Source organism: Sebastes fasciatus, chromosome 9 (genome assembly GCF_043250625.1).
Source record: "Sebastes fasciatus isolate fSebFas1 chromosome 9, fSebFas1.pri, whole genome shotgun sequence".
NCBI classification, from domain to species: domain Eukaryota; kingdom Metazoa; phylum Chordata; class Actinopteri; order Perciformes; family Sebastidae; genus Sebastes; species Sebastes fasciatus.
The window spans coordinates 2,416,509-2,435,030 of NC_133803.1; the positions used below are offsets into that span (position 1 = coordinate 2,416,509).

The window sequence follows — 18,522 nt, forward strand, 5'->3', positions numbered from 1 at the left end:
TTCACTAGATATTCTCAGAGCTAAACTAACTCGTCTGCAGTGTGTAGTGTGCGCGCATGCACGTGAGAGTGGAGCGAAAGAGCGAGAACGAGCGCGATGTGTGAGTGAAGGCAGGCAGGCAGAGGAGCAGAGTACAGCAGAGACTCCGGTCCTGGAGACCAAAGCTACGGTCTCATCCGCGTCCTCCGACCGCGGCCAACACTGTTTAACAGACGGGCTTCACTAGATACAACCAAGAGGATTTGGTGCTTCACTGGAGTTTGTGTTGGAGTCTGAGTCTGAACAGCGTAGCCACACGTGAGCGCACATGGGACACCGACCAGCAATGATTTATACCTGTAAGAAGTTACAAACAGGCCCTTTAATGTAGGGAAGAAAAAAGCTAAGATTTTAATGTCAATGTACAGCTGACTTCTAACAGTGTATCTGTATTAAAACTGACTTGAACAGTTAATACATCTACCAAACTAAGAGCCTGCAACGTTTCCTGAAACCTGATCAGGAGTCACAACCTCTCATTTAAAAACCTCATCAACTGTAAATCAGATTTTCCACATTTTCTTGTGTTTACTTCAGCTGAAGGATCAGATGGACACGACTAGGACTTTATACAAACTATTTGCACTTATGAGACTCTGTTGAAACCCCATCAGATAATAAATCTACACTGTTTGACCTCAGTTCCTGGAAAGTTTCTGAAGAAGTGACGCTTTGATTCTGACCTGACAGCAGCAGAGCTCTGATCTGAGATCCGATCCCTGTCCGCTTGCTCCAGCTGGTTTCTGTCTCATCGATGTTTTGGATCTTTTAAATTCAATCTCAGGTGTTTTTCCATTTCAAATGTGAGTTTTGACTTCAACAAATTTGTGTCCAGGTACAAGCAGTCCACCCGGCCAGTCTACAGGCAGAAGCAGCAGATCATCACCGCTCTGCTGTGGCGCTGCTGTCCGGGACACGGAGGAGACAACTGTGAGGACACAGGTGGGTCAGCGGGTGCTTGCTGTGTTTCTAGTCAGTTCTTACTTAAGCAAAAGTAGTAATACCACGGTGAAGTAATACTCTGTTATAAGTAAGAGTGCTGCATTCAAAATCTTACTTATGTAAAAGTACAAAAGTATTGGCATCAAAATATAATTAAAGTACTAAAAGTAAAAGTACTCATTATGCAGAATGGCCCATTTCAGAATAATACATATTATATTATTGGATTATAATTACTGATGCATTAATGTGTTCATCAATTTAATGTTGCAACTGGTAACGGTGGAGCTCATTTAATGACTTTATACTATAGGGCGATAACACGTTAACGCAAATTCGTTTTAATGTCACTAATTTCTTTAACGCATTAACACAACTTAAGATGTATTAGGTTGTAGCGGCTCAGTTTAATACTTTAATACTGGCATCATATTAAACTAGAAAACCTGATGAATCCATCTGTACCAACCATGTCATGCTAGCTTGTCAGGAAGGAGGTTAAATAACGCTCCAAACTTACGCTAAATTTTGTAACGGAAAAACTGTTATGGTCATTTTCAAAGGGGTCCCTTGACCTCTGACCTCCAGATATGTGAATGTAAATGGGTTCTATGGGTACCCACGAGTCTCCCCTTTACAGACATGCCCACTTTATGATAATCACATGCAGTTTGGGGCAAGTCATAGTCAAGTCAGCACACTGACACACTGACAGCTGTTGTTGCCTGTTGGGCTGCAGTTTGTCATGTTATGATTGGACCATATTGTTTTATGCTAAATGCAGTACCTGTGAGGGTTTCTGGACAATATCTGTCATTGTTTTGTGTTGTTAATTGATTTATAATAATATACATACATTTGCATAAAGCAGCATATTAGTCCACTCCCATGTTGATAAGAGGATTAAATACTTGACAAATCTCCCTTTAAGGTACATTTTGAACAGATAAGAAATGTTCGGTTAATTTGTGATGAATCGCAATTAACTATGAACAATCATGTGATTAATCACGATTAAATATTTAATAAAAAATTGACAGCCCTAATTCAGACAAAATTAGACAGACTGTCACTAAATTGAAGGCCATAATGTTCGGGGCCTGTCAGAGGGACCACGGATAATTCAGTTTGACTTGTGCAAAATAATAAATGTAATAAATAAAGATCCTATACTTGTGTGGGAAAAACTCAAAAGTCTGGTTTCAGCGTGTTCCAGAATAGAAACCCGACCCCTCGTTCCCTCTGTTCTATTTTTCTCTGCAGGAGTCTATTTTTACAAAAACAGCTAAACCTTGGTATTGCTCAGGAACTTAATTCAGTCCAGATTGTGTGTGTGTGTGTGTGTGTGTGTGTGCGTGTGCGTGTGCGTGTGTGTGTGTGTGTGTGTGTGTGTGTGTGGTGTGTGTGTGCGCGTGGGAAACTGCAGTGTTTACCAGTTATCTAAAGGAGGACGTCCTCTCTTCTATTCTCAGTCTTTGTTTGTGCTGAAACGCAAAGTTTATCAATGAAAATAAAAAAGCATTTCCTTTCAGTCTTTATCCTACAATCAGTCAGAGAGGAAGATCCTCCGTCCTATATATAGAGAGATATATATATCTCTCTATATATAGTGTATACTGTAAGCTTGTGTGTTTGTCTCTGACAGTCTCTGATGCACAGTTGGATTCTGGAAGCTCAGCTCTGATTGGAGGATCTGAAACCATGAGAACAGAGCTCCACGCTCCAGGTACGATGACACTGCTCACACCCACATGTCCCCGGTTCAGCTTTATTGTTGCAGTTCACCTTAAAGTGGCAGTAGGCAGAATATTTTTGGCATCATTGGGCAAAGATTCCATAATAACCTTTCAGCATATTGTAATTCAAGTGTTCTGAGAGAAAACTAGACTTCTGCTCCTCCTCACGGCTCTGTTTTCAGGCTTTAGAACATCTAGCCTGTGACGGGAAACTTTGACCAATCACAGGTCATTTCAGAGAGAGAGAGTGTTCCTATTGGCTGTTCATTCAACAGAGGCAGCTGTCAATCACTCGCAAACTCCGATCAAACGACTACAAACATATATTGATAAGAAGTGAAAGTCAATTGTTCGTTCCATTGCAACGTCGGCGCCCAGCAGCAGAGCTCCGCTTCCGCTTTTGGGCTGAAAGCGACTACCAGACGCCGGTAAAATGTCCGCTTACAAAATGCTGTACAAAAAAAAAGTGTAAAACAAAATTATAACTATTTATTCTTTTATTAAACTTTTTTGCCTGGCTGCTTCCCAGAGGAGCATAAAGTGAGCGATGGACATAAATGGAAGTTAGAAAAATCCAGCACACAGATGTTGAGAGCAATCTCAAACGTTTTCATATCAAGGATTCAAAATGGAGTCCAACAGACCACAGAGCATGGATGTAGAAGAGGGTCCAATAGACCACAGAGCATGGATGTAGAAGAGGGTCCAATAGACCACAGAGCATGGATGTAGAAGAGGGTCCAGTAGACCACAGAGCATGGATGTAGAAGAGGGTCCAACAGACCACAGAGCATGGATGTAGAAGAGGGTCCAATAGACCACAGAGCATGGATGTAGAAGAGGGTCCAGTAGACCACAGAGCATGGATGTAGAAGAGGGTCCAACAGACCACAGAGCATGGATGTAGAAGAGGGTCCAATAGACCACAGAGCATGGATGTAGAAGAGGGTCCAGTAGACCACAGAGCATGGATGTAGAAGAGGGTCCAATAGACCACAGAGCATGGATGTAGAAGAGGGTCCAGTAGACCATAGAGCATGGATGTAGAAGAGGGTCCAATAGACCACAGAGCATGGATGTAGAAGAGGGTCCAGTAGACCACAGAGCATGGATGTAGAAGAGGGTCCAGTAGACCACAGAGCATGGATGTAGAAGAGGGTCCAGTAGACCACAGAGCATGGATGTAGAAGAGGGTCCAACAGACCACAGAGCATGGATGTAGAAGAGGGTCCAGTAGATCACAGAGCATGGATGTAGAAGAGGGTCCAATAGACCACAGAGCATGGATGTAGAAGAGGGTCCAATAGACCACAGAGCATGGATGTAGAAGAGGGTCCAATAGACCACAGAGCATGGATGTAGAAGAGGGTCCAATAGACCACAGAGCATGGATGTAGAAGAGGGTCCAGTAGACCACAGAGCATGGATGTAGAAGAGGGTCCAACAGACCACAGAGCATGGATGTAGAAGAGGGTCCAATAGACCACAGAGCATGGATGTAGAAGAGGGTCCAGTAGACCACAGAGCATGGATGTAGAAGAGGGTCCAATAGACCACAGAGCATGGATGTAGAAGAGGGTCCAGTAGACCACAGAGCATGGATGTAGAAGAGGGTCCAGTAGACCACAGAGCATGGATGTAGAAGAAGGTCCAGTAGACCACAGAGCATGGATGTAGAAGAGGGTCCAGTAGACCACAGAGCATGGATGTATAGAGGTTGTGTCCTGTGTAAATATTATAATAGTAAATAGCCTACAGCTACATGGAATTCTGTTGATGTCATACTACTAGCGCTACTAGCTACTGGCCGATAGCCGGTTGTTTGGGAACAGAGACGTTAATACATCCACCACAGTACAGGCTGACAGCATACAGCCCATGGGTGTATTAAAAGATAATAAAAGTGATGAAATACAGCCAATATATCAATTATTACAGCCGCATACAGCCAGCAGGAAGCTGGCAGAACCAGATATGTCATATGAGCGTGCAGGGCGGTGCAGTGCCGTGGGTCTGATGTACGTTCATTATGGCGAGGAAAATAACTCTGGATCATGATTTAAATGAGGACTATTTAAGTGTTCGTACTGGGAAGTTGATTTACCTAAACAAAAAAGATCCTCTGATTTACAGACGTCTCTTTATACATTTATGGCTATCTTATTGACATTTCAGTCCAAAATGGCAGCAGTGCTACCGCAGCGCCATCTAGCGACAATTGTCAAAAAAGCACCAGATTTTCGCATCTTTGCTTCCATACTCTTTGAAAACGGTCAAACTAGGCAGCGCTGATAAATTATGATTCAATATTCTGTTACTGTAATGCCTATTTCTCTCATAGAATGTTCTCAGAATCATCTTGTAGTGTACTGTTTAGCTGTGAAATGAGAAAGTTTGTGACCCGGCAGCCATGTCGAGATCAGTTGAGGAAATACCAAGCACCGCCCACCAGCCGGAGCAAACTTTCTCATTTCACAGCTAAACAGTACACTACAAGATGATTCTGAAAACATTTTACGTGCAAAATAGAACTAGATTCACATTTGATCAGCGCTGCCTGGTTTGACCGTTTGAGTTTGTGAGTGATTGACAGCTGCTCAGAGACGACAAGTCTCCTGCTCCAATTCCACCTACTGCTGCTTTAAGTCGAGGATTACCACAAACTTTGATATCAAACTTTCAATCCATCTAATAGTTGTTCAGACATGTCAGACAGCCGTCTCCTGGAGCTCAGAGGGGCTTCTTATGTTTATGCTTTTTAAAATCTGATTTTCCTTTGTTTTGTGTTTTCTTTGCTTCTATGCCTGGGAATACACACAGACACACAGACAGACACACACACACACACACACACACACACACACACACACACACACACCCTTCGTTAACAGTGTCCGAGCAGTCTGACTCATTCCTGCCTCTTTAACAAAGTGAGGAAGCTGTGAAGCTGCAGAGCAACACTTGGCTTCGATAAACCTTCAGTCTAGGTCAGGAGGAGGTCCAACCTCCTCCACCTCCCCACCCCCGTCCCCCCCTGGGGAAGAGGGTGTGGGCGAGCCGCTACCATAGGACCCACCACCAAGGTCACCCCCACCACATCCTCGGCCTGTAAACATACGGTGACTCACACACAGAAGGAGGGGGGAGTACGCACCAATACAGTTAAACAGTACAGAGAGGTCAGAGGTCACAGCAGCCTGACAGTGGACGAATGTTACTGTGACCTGATGAAGTAAAGGAAGAGAGGGGGGAGAGGAGGGTTGTTTGTTCTAACTTCAGCCCAGCACAGGTGGGGGGGGGGGGGGGGGGTTCGGTGTTGAGAGGTGGTGGTTTTTATATGTTGACCCTACACTCGCACATGTCCTTATCCAAGAGGTGTTGATGACCTTCCACTGCCACAAAGCTTGATTGTGTCCAGTCACAAGTTTGAGAGGAGCACTCTATATTCCTAAATATAGATCTTTCGTGCTTTTAGGTTGTAGAATGTCCTCTTTACAAATAGATATTCAATTGTATGAAGGAAGCCGTTTTTCTTTGGGCCCTCTGCTGTCTACTCAGTGATAAGACTGAAGAGGTTTGAACTGTGATGTGTCAGTCCATAGTATGTTCAGCTGATAGTCCAATAGTGCTAACACTTGACTAACCTTCTATTTCTATTGTGAAATCTGAAGAAGCGCTTTGCTAAAGCAACACGTTGCCTGTTAAAGTGGCAGCAAAAATCCCATAATAACCTTTCAGCATATTGTAATTCAAGTGTTCAGAGAGAAAACTAGACTTCTGCTCCTCCTCATGGCTCTGTTTTCAGGCTTTAGAACATCTAGCCTGGAACGGGAGACTTTGACCAATCACAGGTCATTTCAGAGAGAGAGAGCGTTCCTATTGGCTGTTCATTCAACGGAGGCAGCTGTCAATCACTTGCGAACTCCGATCAAACGGTCAAACTAGGCAGCGCTGATCAAATATGAATCAATATTCTGTTACTGTAATGCCTATTTCTCTCCTCAGATAAATCATCTTGTAGTGTACTGTTTAGCTGTAAAATGAGAACGTTTGCTCCAGCTGGTGGGCGGTGCTTGGTATTTCCTCAGCTGATCTCAACATTTCAGATTGCCTGTCTCGTGCACTACTGAGTGACCGTTTTATAAAAATAACGTTGCTCCAATTCTACCCACTGCTGCTTTAATTCTAGAGTACATAACATGAAATATTTCAACCGTGAGTGGCACTGAGAACTCTGAGAATCAAAACAGTCTATGTTTTTGGAAAGAATCCTGACTAAAATACACCTTTGGCCTTTAGAGGCTTGATTTAACAAAGAAAGACAAACAAAGAGGCAGTTACACACACACACACACCTCGAAATGGTACAGTCCGCTCCCACCACGCCTCCGATTGAACCGACTTCCTGCGAGCTGAAGTCGACTTAATTAAATCATCAACAGAACAGCGGCCCAGCAGAAATAGGCCGGACACAATAACAGGAACACCTTAAAATACAACCGCCTCAGACGTGAGTCATCACAATAAACTTTACAACCTGTACACACGTTACATCTGTCTCTGTTATTGTGTCCACCTCCTGTACATCGAGAGAGTTCCCAAAATTACTGCTAAAATATCTGAAGAAAATGTCGGTATTGATGTTGCCGCTGAAATTTTGCAGTTAAAGCTAGGGTCGGTAATGTTTACAAAGTACTAAACTATAGTATACAGTATATACTATATATACAAAGAGTACGCTAAATTTAAAAAATGATCCAACCTAAAAAATGAAAGTATCTAGCAGCACCAGCTCCAAAAGTCCCCAGATCTAGAGAGAAAGACACTCTGGCCCAATTCCATCCGGCCCCTCCACCCTCCCACTCCGTGGTGGAGTGAACTCTGTTTGTAGTCCCACTCACAGCTCAATGAAGCTCCTTCTTTAAGGTGGAGGGTAGAAATACAGTGGCCGCTTTGGGACGAACTTCACTCTCTTCAGCAAGGAAAGAAATATCAGAATCAGAAATACTTTATTTATCCCCGGGGGGGGGGGGGTTTTATGCTCCCGTTCTAGAATATAAATATAAATATATAAAAATAGAGAAATATAGATAAAAGATAAAATATAAATAAGAAACATATATAACAGCAGCGCAAATAATAATGCTGAAAAATAGGATCTATGCTAAAGATATAACTGGACGCATTTATAAAAATTCAAGAATAGTGTAAATAAGAATATTAGTTTAAATGTTCTGTATAAATAAATGCAGTGTTAATACCAGAGTAAACCAGATTATTTCACAGCTGAATGAATGCACTTATTATTGTACTGTTAAGTCAGTATTGCACAGTTGAAGATATAATAAAATACATATAATTAACTCCTGATAGGGTTAAAAAAGATAAATATATGTTGTATGTATATATATTTTAGACTAGACAAGGGTATATTTGATCCTAAATACAATCTATTTACTTTATGTTGTTGACGTCTGTATGACAAGAAAGTAGAACAAATGAAATGTCAGTTTGAGCAGTTTATAGTAAATGTTTGTACTGGAAGTCTCACGGAACTGACATTGGATTGTGTTCCATGATGAACACTAAACGGCGTTGCACGTCGTCAGTAAGGGCGGCTGGTTGAGTCGGCATCGATGCAGCTCGCTGTTGGAGGGTTTATAACCCACTTCCACTCCCCAGTGATTGATTTGGAATGGCACTTAATATGGCGGACCCTCCACGTGAACGTGCAAACGGAGTGGAAGTGGGTAGGGAGAGGGCGGAGGTGGGGGGTTTGGAATTGGGCCCAAGTCTGTAACACTGACAGTCCATCCCTTCATAATGACCGTAAACAACAAACATGGCTGTTACTCAAAGCTGTCAAGCTAACAGCTTGTGGAAGACTCCGGTGACGCGCAATGAGTGCATGGGCAGGCAAGCAGGTCGCATGTCCAATCATGTCATTGGGCTGAATGAAATGATTGGCACCGTGAAACAATCAGAAAATAACTTTTCTTTCTCTCATTCAAGGCACCGCCGCGCTACGTATCGCCCTCTCAGCTCGCTCACACGATCTCTCTCTCTCTTTTGTCTCTCTCTTTTTTGAATGAGTGAATGAAGCCGACAGCAGAGCCTAACTTTACTTTTAATGTTCTCAAACCAAGAGAAATGTTCTTCCCTCGTCCTAAAATGGTCCTGAATGGATACTAGAGTATTTCTTTGTTTCATGAATGAGGCGGTACAGTTGAAGCAGCAGTGCTGTGTGTGTTTGAACAATCAACGACAGTCATCCCTGCAAACTCCACCCTGGAAGTTCTGGTACTTTCACAAAGTACTACCCCACGATCAGGGCCTTTTGGGGGGGAGGGGAGAGGGCTCATAAAATGTCCCCAGAACTTAATTCAGCAGTGAGTTCCTCAAAAGGTTGTTAGTCCCGGGGGAAAGTTCCCGCGGTGGAAACAGGGCTTATGACTCCAGACTAAAAGCTTGATCTGGGCCGTTTGAATGCTTTTACCGTCGACTGATTTGACCCAAAGAAGTAATAAATGAAAACCACCTTCTGTTTTCTCGTTATCTCGAAATAACAAAGCTTGTTTTCTTGAGATAATGACATAATTAACTTGTGATCTCAAGATAACGGCATTAAAAAAAAATTGAGATTTGAATCATGTACGTGTTGGGCCTCCGTATAGGAGTGTAATGATATATCAGTGGAGAACTCTTTTAACCCCCTGAGACACGCCCGCGATCCCGACTGACTTTACTGTGTTTTAGAAGCTCTAGTAGGTTCAGCTAGAGTGAAGACACTGGTATCATATGAAAATAAAAAATCTAAAGAATCCATTGGTACCAACCATGTCATGCTACCATGTCGGGAAGGAAGCTGAATAACGCTCCAAAATGGGCTAAATTGTTGGGAGGAAAAACTGTCATAGCCATTTTCAGAGGGGTCCCTTAACCTCTGACCTCAACATATATGAATGTAAATGGGTTCTTTGGGTACCAACGAGTCTCCCCTTTACAGACATGCCCACTTTATGATAATCACATGCAGTTTTCGGAATGCAGTATATGTGTAATTTTCGCCTACTCTAAAATTATGTTTGAATATTTCTGCACACTGTGGTCCATAAACAGTCTTCAGTTCCATAAATGGGTCTCACTGTAGAGCTGAGATTCTTGTGGATCCAATGAGCGCAACTGTATTCATGTGTGATGATGTTAGTCCCCATAGGAGACATTCCAGTGAGACCATTTTTTGAAATTTGACTTCACTGTATAAAATGCCCTGTGGTGACCTCTAGGATAATCACAGCCTCATGAAACTTTACAGCCACAAACTACAGACCTAGAGCATTCAGAGGATGGATGGATCAAACTAGAGACCTAGAGCATTCAGAGGATGGATGGATCAAACTAGAGACCTAGAGCATTCAGAGGGTGGATTGATCAAACTAGAGACCTAGAGCATTTAGAGGATGGATGGATCAAACTAGGGACCTAGAGCATTCAGAGGATGGATGGATCAAACTAGAGACCTAGAGCATTCAGAGGATGGATGGATCAAACTAGAGACCTAGAGCATTCAGAGGATGGATGGATCAGACTAGAGACCTAGAGCATTCAGAGGATGGATGGCTTTCCTAGCTAGATTGACAATAAGGGGGTTTCTGAGCAGTTTACAGAACAGAAGTTGCTCGCCATCTGATCGCTGAAAAATGCAATTCTGCAGAAATCTCCAAACGTCAAAAGCTTTGGATCCCAAATCACAGCATGGCTTCTTCTATGGTGTTCCTCAAAGTCTTGGTGTCTTAATGTGGTATTTTGGAGGGATTATTCATCTTTTTTTTTTATCAATTCTCAATTGGTAAAAAATAATTACATTTAGCAACAAATCAACAAAAAAATTGCTGCAACAACTTATGAGACATAATAGAGCACGGGAATGACTATCATATACTTCTATCATAATGTTCTAAACCCTTATACTGTACACTTTACAATTATTTTTACATAATTCATTAATTAATTCATGTTTATTTCTGGTTTATGACTAGAACAACTTGGCACATTTGAGCTGGATTGCAAATTAATCTTCAGGTTCTCAGCTTTCAGATGATGTTCACCACTTCTAAGTGACATCTACTGTTGAGCTGCTATCTCCCCCTAAAGACCCCCTGGACCCCCTACAGAAGAGAAAAACGGGTCTATTGTGGGTCTCAGAGGGTTAAGACCAAACTATGTTCATTCTCAGAAATAAGTGACTGAGATGTTGAAGAATTAAGACAGATTTTATTATTTTGTTATTTTCATATTATTATAATATTGATTATTGATACTTTAAATCAGAGTGTCTGCTTTGCCTGAGGGAGTGTATTCACTTTTTCTACAGGAAAATAGTTTTTGGTCTCAGCTTAAGAGTTGAAAATAATGAAGGAAACACATCTGATGACACTGCAGGACTTCCTCCTCTTTTTGTTTCATCTCCAGTGTTGCAAAGGCAGCATGGTGTATTTCTGCCCTCTAAGCTGACTGCAGGTCACTGATATGGAGCTCTGTGTTCCTGCTGTCGCTCTGACTGAAAGCTAAAACAATGAACTCAGAAATTCCCAAATACATCAGCCTGTTTCCCATCAGCCCCCTCTGTCTCACTCTCTTCCTGTTGGTCTCTCTCTCTCTCTCTCTCTCTCTCTCTCTCTCTCTCTTCCTGTTGGTCTCTCTCTCTCTCTCTCTCTCTCTCTCTCTTCCTGTTGGTACAGTTTTTGAGACCCAACTGACTTTACTGTCTTTCAGAGGCTGTAGCAGGTTCAGTTGTAGAGCTAGAGTGAAGTGCATATGAAACTAGAATCTAAGGAAACCATTGATACCAACCATCCCATGCTAGCTTGTTTCGAAGGTTAAGTCAGGCAAAATAACGCTCCAAAGTTACGGTAAATCTTGGTGAGGAAAAGTGGCATGGCCATTTTCAAAGTGGTCCCTTGACCTCTGACCTCAAGATATGTGAATGTTCTATGGGTACCCACGAGTCTCCCCTTTGCAGACATGCCCACTTTATGATAATCCCGTGCAGTTTTTGAATGCAATATAAAAATCCAATGAGCCCAATTATATTCATGTGTGATGATGTTAGTCCCCATACTAACCATTTCTCTGTAATGAGACCATTTTTTGAAATTTGACTTCACTGTATAAAATGACCTGTTGTGACTTCTAGGATAATCACAGCCTCATGAAACACTACAGCCACAAACTAGAGACCTAGAGCATTCAGAGGATGGATGGATCAAACTAGAGACCTAGAGCATTCAGAGGATGGTACATCAAACTAGAGACCTAGAGCATTCAGAGGATGGATGGATCAAACTAGAGACCTAGAGCATTCAGAGGATGGATGGATCAGACTAGAGACCTAGAGCATTCAGAGGATGGATGGATACAACTAGAGACCTAGAGCATTCAGAGGATGGATGGATCAGACTAGAGACCTAGAGCATTCAGAGGATGGATGGATAAAACTAGAGACCTAGAGCATTCAGAGGATGGATGGATCAAACTAGAGACCTAGAGCATTCAGAGGATGGTACATCAAACTAGAGACCTAGAGCATTCAGAGGATGGATGGATCAAACTAGAGACCTAGAGCATTCAGAGGATGGATGGATCAAACTAGAGACCTAGAGCATTCAGAGGATGGATGGCTTTCCTAGCTAGATTGATAATAAGGTTTTTTTTGAGCAGTTTCCAGAACACGTGCTCGCCATCCGATCGCCGAAAAATATAATTCTTTCAGAAAACTCTTGTTGTCTTAATGTGGTATTTTGGAGGGATTATTGGTTATTTTTATCAATTCTCGAGTGGTAAAAAAAAAAGGTTAAATTTAGCAGCAAATCGGTGTAACAAATGTTACACAAAAATTGCTGAAACGACTTATGAGACATAATAGAGCATGGGAATGGCCATCATATACAGTACTTCTATTATAACGTTCTAAGCCCTTATATAATTTTACAATTTATTTTAATTCAGTCATTCATTTATTCATTCATGTTTATTTCTGATTTATGGCTAGAACAACTTGACACACAGTGCTGAGCTGCATCAGCTTTCAGATGATGTCCACCACCTCTATGTGACATCTACTGTTGACCTGCTATCTCCCCCTAAAGACCCCCTGGACCCCCCTAAAAAAGACAGAAACGGGTCTATCCATCTTTTGGGAAACACCAAATAGATGTTTCGTGTTTTTACAGGAGAAGTGAAAGTTTTGACCAGTTAGTGGCGCTAGAAGCTACTCGTGAAGCTTTAAAGATAAGGCTGGTGATATTCGGTATTTTTCTTATTGCCAACAAATCCTTTGAAACTCCAGCTACTTTCAGCTCTCTCCCTTCTCCATTTCTGATCCACCTGTTTGTGTTTCAGGTGTGCAGCAGCGGCTCCAGCAACAGCGGCTCCAGCAGCAGCGCGACGACCCGAACCGCGAACAGAACGACCACCAGGTGCTGTACGACACCGGCTACCAGGACAACCAGCAGAAGACCCCACACCCCGCCCTGGACCCGGACTACGGCCACAACCCCCATCAGACATCACACAACACCACGGACCCCCCCCCCAGTTCCCCCTCAGGTAAACACTGTTGTCTCTGGCAGCACTATTGACATTTTTCTTTGCACTGTTATGCTTATATATATTTTTTGAAGTAACATTTTCAATGCAGGATTTTTACTGTAACAGTATTTTTACAGTGTGGTATTAGTACTTAATACTTCCTTTACAGAATATAATGATTAATAAGGTGTGTGTGTGTATGTGTGTCTGTGTGTGTGTGTGTGTGTGTGTGTGTGTGTGTGTAGAGGTGATGATAATCCTGATGTCTCATTCACATCCTATGAGGGAACTATAACACACACACACACACACACACACACACTGAGCTCCATTCCTTTGCAATGACACCTCTTGTAACCACACACACACACACACACACTTCCTCTCCAGGAAATCCTGTCTTTCTTCTGTCTCCCTTACATTGTTCCATACATGTGGACTATAAAATGACACTATATTACACCTCCTGTGTCACCAGACCAGCATGTGCATTACCTCACGATTCCTCCGTCCTGTGTGGAGCGTGTTTGGGGATCGGCCTCGCTCTTGTGTTCCCACAGTGCTCTGTTCTCTCTGACCTTTGACCTCACATCATCAAGCATTACATCATCCTTAAAGGAACATTCTGCAGCTCCATCCATTCCTTCAAATCCTCCGTCAGTTTTTTAGATTGATTTCCTTCCTTCCCGGTAGGACTGTTCTAAAAACCCTACATGCATGATTATTGGAGGATAATCATGCTCTTCAGTGTGTGTGTGTGTGTGTGTGTGTGTGTGTGTGTGTGTGTGTGTAATATAACGTATATAAAGTATGCTGAATTAGCTATTATAAGCTCCTGTTTGCAGTGTACCCATGAATGTACAGAAATCTATTACTGGATTACTTTGATACTGAAGAAAACCTAAAAACTCTCAGAGATTCTCAGGCAAATTCTGCAGTTATAAGAAACGTGTTTTTCTATGATTTCTAAGGAGGTTTGTTGTTGTTTATCAACGATGAACATCAGAGATAAAGATGTCCTCGGGACGTGTAATTACACAGAATCTAAAAATATGTTTATCATGCCTGTGTCTTCAGATTTGACCCAACACACAACTTTTGATGCATGATAATGAGCTGCCGATTTTTTGGTGAGCGTTACTCTGCATCCTTTCTTTTACCCTTTTCAAAATCAAAAGCACGAGAGCAGAAGGGTAAAAAAAATTGATTAAATTGTGTGTTTGCTAGGAGAGTGAATTGCGAGTGCAAGGAGTGCTGTCGGAGCGTTATGTCTCCGCTTCCGTAAGAAAAATATAGGTTCCAAAAACGAAGAGAGGCGTTACCATTTCCATTTTGTCTTCCATTTCCACTTTTACAGGTGCTTATTTTCTAGCTGGTATCACATTTGGTTAAAAAATCTGCTCCTGATTTTATTTCGTTTTTTTATATATATCTCTTTATTATAATATTAATTTATTTTAATTGAAGATGTTAATGTGTATTTAAGTCACATTTATTTTAAGTTATTCATTAATGTTCCATTTAAGTATTTTACCATTCAAGTTACATTTAGACTGTAAAAGAGCCTTTAGCACATTTCTTATAGAGGGTATCAGTCTTGCATCAAATAGAGAATACTACTGTTAACAGTTGAGGCGGACCCAGATGCAGACACAGGAGGCAGATGAAAAATTAACAAAAAGGCTTTATTGCCAAAAATTGAGCAGATGAAATGATCAAGGCAAAAAAGGGGCTAGGGTTAAAGCCACGGGCAGGCTGGCAGATAATGTAGCAGGCAGGCAGGCAGGGCACCTGGGCACAAAGAGAACACACTTTAATACAAGAAGTCAAAACACGAACACAACTAGTAACAAGAAAACTTAGATCAGGAGAGGCCGAGGAAGTCTACCATTTGGGTTGGAGTCAGGTGGATGATTACGTCATGGAGCGCGGGGAAACTGCTGGTGGGAGGAGAGCAGACAAACACACACCCACTACCATGCACGCCCACACAAGACAGACAGGGGAACTGGAAAACAGGGAAAAGGGAACAGGTTCCGACCATAACAACCACTGTGTGCAGAATGTACCATGCATGTCTGCACAGTGTTACATTTTCACAGCTCACTGTCAGTAAATATCGTACAGGAAGTATTGGACTACAAGAGTTGCTAGCCTGCAAAGGTAGACTTATTTAAAGCTTTGAATGGGTCGATTTGGTTCTGGAGGTGTGCTGACAGTTATTGCACAGGGTTATCGTGGCCTATGGTGGCGGGGCCCAATGTGATATCTTGTCATAGCTGGTGATGCCTCGGCTAGATTTTCTAAAGCCTGAAAACAGAGCCATGAGGAGGAGCAGAAGTCTAGTTTTCTCTCAGAACACTTGAATTACAATATGCTGAAAGGTTATTGTAGGATTTTTGCCCAATGATGCCAAAAATATACTGCCTACTGCAGCTTTAAAGGAATAGTTCAACATTTCGGGAAGAGTTATTATGAGAAGATTGATCCCACTCTCACGTCTGAACTTCTGACTCTCAGAGAGGAAGAGGATTTTTTGCCCAATGATGCCAAAAATATTCTGCCTACTGCCACTTTAAAACAGTTTTAATCTTCGTTAAAGGAATGATGAAAAAGATCAATATAACAACTACAAACCTTTCAACGGTGGTGTATGCAGCCATCAGGTGCATATTTAAGAGCCTTTAACAGGGTTCTCATTTGTCTAATTAAAATGAGTCAGCTGGAGTTTGAAGCCTGTTTTAAGCCTGTTCAGCCGGTAGGATCAGTTAGCTACACCTGATAGAATCTGCAATGTGAGTATGAATGGTTATCTGTCTATGTGTCGGCCCTGTGACAGTCTGGCAACCCATCCAAGGTGTACCCTACCTTCACCCAATGTCAGCTGGGATTGGCATTGACCCTGAGTAGGATAAGTGGTTACAGATAATGGTTGGATGGATGGATGGACGGACGGATGGATGATAAAATCTGCAACGCTGCTGTTACTTCTGTCTGAAATCATTAACCTATTTTTAAATATTATTTAAAAAACTGATGATGGTAAATTTGCAGGTGAAGTAACAGTGATTGATATCTCTTCAGCTTGGAGGCTTTTCTTTAAATGAACCTTCTTTATTTACAACAAAAAGAATGAAAATAAATCAGAAAATCAGTTTAAACATTAGATGAACTCTTCTGCTTTCTCATGCCGTGCTTAGTCTGCTGCTGTGTTCCCCCACGAGTCTCATTAAAGGGTCCTCTTACTTTCTTAATTGAGACATTTACAACAAACGTCAGAGGAAGAAAACAGAACCACAGTTGTGCAACAGACGTTGTTTTGTACAGACAGGAAGTCGACTCGGCTTCGGCTCCGTAAATTACACTGACAGTCATTACATAGAAACACTGCCAGCTGACCGCCCCCCACTTGAGGTGACCTGGAACTTCCTGTCGCAGCGTGGCCTCACTGTACCATGGCCTTTGACCTCTCAGGACCCTGCAGCATGTGGGAGAGTGTGGATTGTTGAAAGTGTGCGTGTGTGTGTGTGTGTGTGTGTGTGTTTAAGGTGGTTGTGTCTGGACTGTGTCTCCAGAGGAGAGTGACAGCAGTGACCCGAGACAAGCACACACTAGTATTTGTATTTCTATACTTGTGGGGACCCTCATTGCCATGATACATTCCTGACCCCCCTCACCCTAAACTGAACCTAAACCTGACATGAAGTCTGAACCTTCAAACAGCCCTTTGAAGAAGTAGAAAATAGAAATGTCCTCACTTTAAACAATACATTTTTGAAGAAAAGTTTTTTGTAAAACTGGATTGTGTCGTTGTGTTAGCGAGCCAGGGCTGACGGGCTCTGGTGAATAGGTTAGTTGTAAAAATGTAAATTAAAGATCCCTTCCACTCAAACATTTGTTTTTCGTATGTTTATGTCCTCTAAAATGTCTGACCTTGACTATGCTGACTTGTAGTGTGTTGTAATCAGAGCTACTCTGTACTTTGTTCACATAGCCGCGCATACTTTTAATGTATGTTCATGCATGTGAGCGTGCCCCACTGGCTAGCTCACAGCCGCCACTCTGCATAGGGTGACCATATTTTCAAACCCCCAAACCGGGACCCTTAAGTGTACCACACGTTCATGCATGCACACGGTCACGCACACGGTTACGCGCGCGTACGCGCTAATTTGCAAGCACCATAGGCGTTTTCATCAGGATGGCTAACTTGGTGCAACTGTGGCGCATTTGAACACGGGGTGTGCGATCAGAAAGAAGGTATTATTATAGGGGGGGTGCATTAGAGGCTATGACAATCAGGACTTTCAAATTCACTACTTTCTCCCCCTTTAATCACAGACTAGCCCCCTCATGACGCACTGCCAGTTTGGGAGTCCTGTAGAGAGTTTCCCTCAGAGGAAACGTATTGTTGTCTGGGCCTGCGAACATTATTTTTCAACTTTGGTTTTGAATCCGAATAATCTCTATCACATCATGTTGCTCGCCATAGCCACAGGCTATTAGAATTAAAAATGTGGAGCTCAGACGACATTTTGGCCAGGATGGAGACTGGGGGTGGAAGACTGGCAGGAATGGACAGCCTTAATGGAGCTAAACGTTTTAAGTGGTTCAAAATGTTTTGCCAACACATCTGTTGATGCGCAGAAGGAACTGTGTAGAATAATGAATCAAAACAACACGTTTGCTGTGCACATAATCACGCGGGGTTCTGTGGTTCAACAGTCTGATGCTGGTTGCACTAAATGTAACCAGTGGATCTGCCGTGCCCCTGCGTAATTGTGGCTTGACAGCGTGCAACATCACTCTAGTTAGAGACTGCGGCAGGGTGTGCTGTGCTGGCTCTCTGTCTACACTTATCTTTTGTGCACAAATGAATTAATGAGTGGGACAGAACATGATAAACATCTATGTAAGTATAATATTAGGTGATAAGTTTGACTTTGTGATGGGAGTTTTGGTATGCTAATGTTGAGCAGGTAGCTAGATAGTAAGTGCTATAAATGCTACAACGTGGGCTTCAGAATAAGGTAGTGCTTTCGGCGTTTATTTTCTTAGCAGCCCTGTCTTTGAACGGTCTGAATGAGACAGCAGAGGAGGAGAGACAGGTGATCAGAGAGGGGAGAGGACGGGAGATGGAGAGACAGTCAGCTGCAGCTGGACTCAACAGTGCCTGTCGGAGGGCTCTTTCAGTGCCACTAACCAGCACTGCAGA

General features: G+C 42.5%; 2 protein-coding genes across 2 annotated transcripts in view; both read left to right on the plus strand.

Moving 5' to 3' along the window:
• The window catches only part of LOC141773450 (cytochrome P450 3A30-like), a 302,943-nt gene that overhangs the window by 91,021 nt on the left and 193,400 nt on the right, over positions 1–18,522 (plus strand). The window lies entirely within an intron of this gene.
• Positions 1–18,522, plus strand: part of mmrn2a (multimerin 2a) — a 59,276-nt gene that overhangs the window by 25,091 nt on the left and 15,663 nt on the right. The window contains exons 3-5 of the mRNA XM_074645260.1: positions 875–981; positions 2,627–2,707; positions 13,119–13,325. Of these exons, the coding sequence (XP_074501361.1) occupies positions 875–981; positions 2,627–2,707; positions 13,119–13,325 (395 nt within the window). The remainder of the gene's footprint in view (positions 1–874; positions 982–2,626; positions 2,708–13,118; positions 13,326–18,522) is intronic.